This window comes from Vigna radiata, chromosome 9, assembly GCF_000741045.1.
Source record: "Vigna radiata var. radiata cultivar VC1973A chromosome 9, Vradiata_ver6, whole genome shotgun sequence".
In the NCBI taxonomy this organism is placed as follows: domain Eukaryota; kingdom Viridiplantae; phylum Streptophyta; class Magnoliopsida; order Fabales; family Fabaceae; genus Vigna; species Vigna radiata.
Genome location: NC_028359.1, coordinates 2,878,370 through 2,883,752, shown reverse-complemented (window position 1 = coordinate 2,883,752; position 5,383 = coordinate 2,878,370). Strand labels below are relative to the sequence as shown.

The 5,383-nt window shown below is 37.9% G+C and overlaps 1 protein-coding gene across 1 annotated transcript; it reads left to right on the top strand.

Moving 5' to 3' along the window:
* The first annotated feature begins 1,904 nt into the window (after positions 1-1,904).
* On the top strand, positions 1,905-5,000 carry LOC106774278 (exocyst complex component EXO70A1-like). The gene has a single exon (XM_014661216.2). The coding sequence runs from the start codon at positions 1,969-1,971 to the stop codon at positions 3,916-3,918; it is 1,950 nt and encodes a 649-aa protein (XP_014516702.2). The 5' UTR covers positions 1,905-1,968; the 3' UTR covers positions 3,919-5,000.
* The last annotated feature ends 383 nt before the right edge of the window (positions 5,001-5,383 follow it).

Below are 5,383 nucleotides of genomic sequence, written 5' to 3'. Positions count from 1 at the left end.
TTAAAATATCAAATAAATTTTGTTTATAAAACTAAATTTATACCATTCAATAAAAGATTAAAGTAATTCAAAAGTTTACAGTGAGATTAAAAATATATTTAACTTAATTTTTAAATATTCTAATTTTTAAATTAATAATAGTAATTATTAATATTATTAATGACATAATTTGTATTTTGAGTGTATAAGATTATGGGGGCAAGGTGAGATGTTATGTTGTGGTTCTAGAAGTTTCGTCCAAATTAGTAAAATTTGATTGCAATATCTTGAAATGATTTGGTTGCACAAGCACTCGTGCAACTCTAAATTCTCAACCTTTTTGTCTTTTTGTTAGTAAAAAAGAATTTATTGGAGGATTAGAAAGATTCCTCAAATAATTATTTTAAGCAACAATAATAGTAATAATTTTTTGTTGTAAAATTGTAAGAAAATCTCTTTGCTCCCTCTCATGGCAATGCTAGTCATTATTTAAATTTCTGAATATTCCTTTTACATGAAAATGCACATGTCCTTAAATTTTAATATAATCAAAAATTATTTTCTAACATGGGAACTAGGGACAACCCTATGCCCAAGACGTGCTTAGCTACCTTCCAATCTGCATTTCTCTATTACACATTATACAATTTATTCAATTCACCATTAAAATTATCATTTTATAAAAAAATTAGGGTTAAATATGTTTTTAGTCCTTATACTTCGAAACGATTTTAGTTTTAGTCCCTCTTTCAAATTAAGGTACAATTTAATCTTTCAACCTTAGAAAATTCTGGTTTTAGTCTTTTTTATCAAATTTCTTTAACTTTATTTGCTGTTTGAAACATGTTTCTCAGTTAACATTGAAACAAAAATGTGTCAAACAGTGTAAACAATCCAAATGCTATAATGAAACGTGCTTGAAATAGCAAATAAAGTTAATGCTATAATGAAACTTGTTTGAAACAACAAATAAAGTTAAAAAAATTTGGTAAAAAGGACTAAAACCAAAGTTTTCTAAGATTAAAGGACTAAATTTTAAAAAATTAAAAAAGAATTTGCTAATTTATGTAAGATTTTACCGTGTATGTATATGACATGTATATATATGGTCATGACGAGAAGGCACATCCTTCAAAATACAACTTTTTCTCGTATATGACAAAAATAACCTCGTAATAAAACTTTATTTTATATGTATGTCATGTATGGTGACATGTATGTGTATGTGATGGAGATAGAAGTTTTGTCGTTCTTGATAATCATGCAAACATATTTATTATTGTATATGCAGGCTGTGTTGTTATTAATTAATTAATTAATTTTTCTGGTGTTTAAATTATAGAAAATGAAAAAAAAAGGATAAGAAGGTAACGCCGTAACGGAGATTCGTGGGAACAGCACTCAATTTAATTCCTCTTACTGCCCATTGGCTTGCAAATTGTTTTTATTTTTATTTTTTATTTAGAAAGGTTTTCTTTACTATTGAAAAAAGGAAATTCGTATTACTCCAATGTTCAATCGGTAAAAAAGTTAAGATATTTATATAAATCATGTATATCTATTTATGAATATTCTTTAAGGATATTAGTTATATTTATTATTAATATGGATTTGCTTATATTAATTATTTTGTACTTTCATTTAAAAAAGAAATAATTTTTCCATATATGATCCCCGGTAGTACTGTTTAGACAAAGAGTTGTATGGTACTTTAAATTTAATATTAATTAATGCTAACTAATTTGATCTTAAATTAAGAGTTGCTTACATAGAAAAGGACAGTTAGTATAAATATTAAAAAAGAATGATAATGGAAATTTAGAGTTAAAGAAAAGGAAAAGGAATAATAAGAGTGAAAAAAAAGATGATATTAGAGTGAGTGTGTATAAGAGAAAGAAGATGGAAAAAGGTCAAAAGGAGAACACCAAAATTGGCCAGAAGGAAGGAACGACGGCGGCATATAAAAAGTCAAATCAGTAATGCAATGATATGAGAAATACTAATCTTTTCATTTTCTTTTACCTCTCTCTTTCTCCATTATTCGGACAAAAGCTATCTTCTTTTTTTTCTCTCTCTCTCTCTCTTTCTCTCTCTGTCGCACTCCGCCGCTTCATTCCGTTCATCATGGAGAGCCTCCCGCTTGAGACGGCGGAGAAGATCATTCTGCGGTGGGACTCCACGGCGTCCGAGGATGCCCGGGACAAGATGATATTCTCCGGCGACCGGGACGAGGCGGATCTCTACCTGCAGGCGGTGGACGAAATCCAGAGGTCCCTCTCCTCCGTTTCCGTTTCGGAGAAAGTCAACTCGGCCATCCAGATCGCCATGGCCCGCTTAGAAGACGAGTTCCGCAACATCCTCATCTCCCACACCAACCCCTTCGACCCCACCACTGAAGACGAAGCCTCGCAAACCCTTGACCCTCCTTCTTCTTCGTCTTCTCCCAAACATCCTGACAACGACGAAAGCGATGAAGTTAGCCAAACTTCTCTCCTCCGTTTCAACAGTGACGGCGCTGCTTCCTCCGTCACGGGAAGCTACCGCTCCACCAGCAGCATCCGCGAGATCGATCTCATCCCCTCCGACGCCGTCTACGACCTCCGTTGCATCGCCGAACGCATGGTCTCCTCCGGCTACTTGCGCGAGTGCATCCAGGTGTACGGCAGCGTCAGGAAATCCTCCGTCGACGCCAGCTTCCGCAAGCTCGGTATCGAGAAACTCAGCATCGGCGACGTGCAGCGCCTCCAGTGGGACCAGCTCGAGAACAAAATCAGGCGCTGGATACGAGCCGCGAAAGTCTGCGTCAGGACGCTCTTTGCCAGTGAAAAGAAGCTCTGCGAGCAAATCTTCGATGGAGTTGGAACCTCTATCGATGACGCTTGCTTCATGGAGACTGTGAAGGGCCCTGCGATTCAGCTCTTCAACTTCGCCGAGGCCATTAGTATTAGCCGGAGGTCGCCGGAGAAGTTGTTCAAGATTCTTGATTTGCACGATGCGTTGACGGAGTTGATGCCGGATATTGATGTTGTGTTTGATTCCAAGTCCTCCGAGACTATTAGGGTTCAGGCAGCGGAGATTTTGTCGAGGTTGGGGGAGGCTGCTAGGGGGATTTTGTCTGAGTTTGAGAACGCTGTGCTTAAGGAACCCTCTAGGGTTCCTGTTCCTGGTGGGACGATTCATCCTTTGACTCGGTATGTGATGAATTACATAAGTTTGATCTCTGATTACAAGGTTACTTTGAATGAGCTTATAGTGTCTAAGCCCTCCACGGGGTCCAGGTATTCGGGTGATCCTGGGATACCCGATTTGGATTTGAGTGAGTTTGAGGAGAAGACCCCTTTGGATGTGCACTTGATTTGGATTATTGTGATATTACAATTCAACTTGGATGGGAAGAGTAAGCACTACAAGGACGCTTCTTTGGCTCATTTGTTTGTGATGAACAATGTGCACTACATTGTGCAGAAGGTGAGGGGGAGTCCAGAGTTGAGGGAGATGATCGGGGATGATTATTTGAAGAAGCTCACTGGAAAGTTCCGGCAGGCAGCTACGAGCTACCAGAGGGCAACGTGGGTGAGGGTGCTGTATTGTTTGAGGGATGAGGGGTTACATGTGAGTGGGGGGTTTTCTTCTGGGGTGTCCAAGAGTGCTCTCAGGGAGAGGTTTAAGGCTTTTAATGCCATGTTTGAGGAGGTTCACAGGACTCAGGCGGTTTGGTTGATACCGGATTCGCAACTAAGGGAGGAACTGAGGATATCAATATCGGAGAAGCTGATTCCGGCGTATAGGTCGTTTCTTGGGAGGTTCAGGGGCCACATAGAGAGTGGGAGGCATCCGGAGAATTACATCAAGTACTCTGTTGAGGACCTAGAGGATGCTGTTTTGGACTTTTTTGAAGGGGTTACTGTTTCCCAGCACTTGAGGAGGAGATCTGAATGATGGAATGGACTAGTGGAGTGCAGTGAAGTTAAGAAGTGAAATGGAGTTTTGCAACTTAGAAGCTAGGACATATTCTTTTAATTTTTTCCCTGGAGCGTTCAGGTAATTGAGTGCTGGCCAATCTGAGGTTGCTCAAGCTCTCGGGTGGGTGCTCCAACAAGATTTACTACCATGATCCACGATTATCGGGAAAGAAAGATTAAGATTCCCTATTCTTGTGTTGAAGCCTGGTGTGGCTTGTGAAAAGCCAAGTAGCTACCTCACCCTGAATGCTGCTGCCTGTAAGCACGTTATTTGATTTCTCACCACATTCTAGATTTTGTTTCATTTGTTTATATTGGAATTTGTTGTACGTGTGTTTTTTTTTTTTTTCTTTTTTATTTATTTATCTTTTTTAAGGTCGAAAGAGGGCGGTTTCTTTTGTAGCTTCAAATGACTTCTATACAATGTGATAATTTTGCACTATATGCTCTGTCTTAAATCTTAGTCCAAGATACATTTCGTCTTTGGGCACCTGTATGTATCTTCTGTTTTTTCTTATATCTAAGAGATTCATATGGAAAACAGAAGATTATTAGATACATAACACACCATAATACGGGAATTGCTGATATGTTGAGTATGCTGAAAGACCTTGCTTCAGTAAAGAAGCATGGCACACTTGGTTACCAAGTAATGTGTACACAGCTTTATAGCTCTTAATGTGTGCATATTTTCTGTTGGCTGGATTCTTGGACGCTTTATTATTTGTAATTGGATAATCGTTACTGAATTTTCCTTCTATCTTTCATGGACCAGTTAATTACTAATCATCTACTGTTTACAAGTGTGAACAGTTTTATTAAAAGGTTGTGTTAGGTTCATTCAGAAAGAAGGCCAAGTTTCTCTATTTGAATGTTAATCCAGGGCATGAGAGGCTGCCGGTAGACGGCAGTATTCACACACCCCTTTCATTATACGATCCTCTGCATCACTTTCCGTTTAGAGTAAGGAATAAGAACACCAATAAACAGGATTTTTGTTGAAAACTTGAAAAGATGATGTGTATTTAATGTAAACATTAAATGTTACATTTTGTTGTACAAGCTTTAGTATACCAGTTGGCATTCTTCAATGAGTAAAGAATAAAGGATATGATGTGAACGATAATTTATTGTAGATCTAAGAGTTATTGGAGACAAGCCAGAAATTCATGCTGTTCCGTGACCACAAGGCTAAAATGCCTGTGATTGGTTCACCTAAGGTTTTGTTGCCATCTAATTTCAGCTGTTACCCATTAACCTACCTTCGTAATCTTCTCATGTTCAATTCAACATCACGAACAGCAAAAATTTCAGGCCCTGCCAACAAAGCTGGATCTATCACTGTTTTTTATTCTATATTTGCGTAAATACGATGGTGATGCCTGAAAACGAAAGCAAGTGGATGTATTATACAGTTTGGTAGTTTTAATGTAGATGGGTTT

Excerpts from the sequence above, each read along its gene's own strand:
- LOC106774278 (XM_014661216.2), top strand. The coding sequence starts at position 1,969 with ATGAGAAATACTAATCTTTTCATTTTCTTTTACCTCTCTCTTTCTCCA.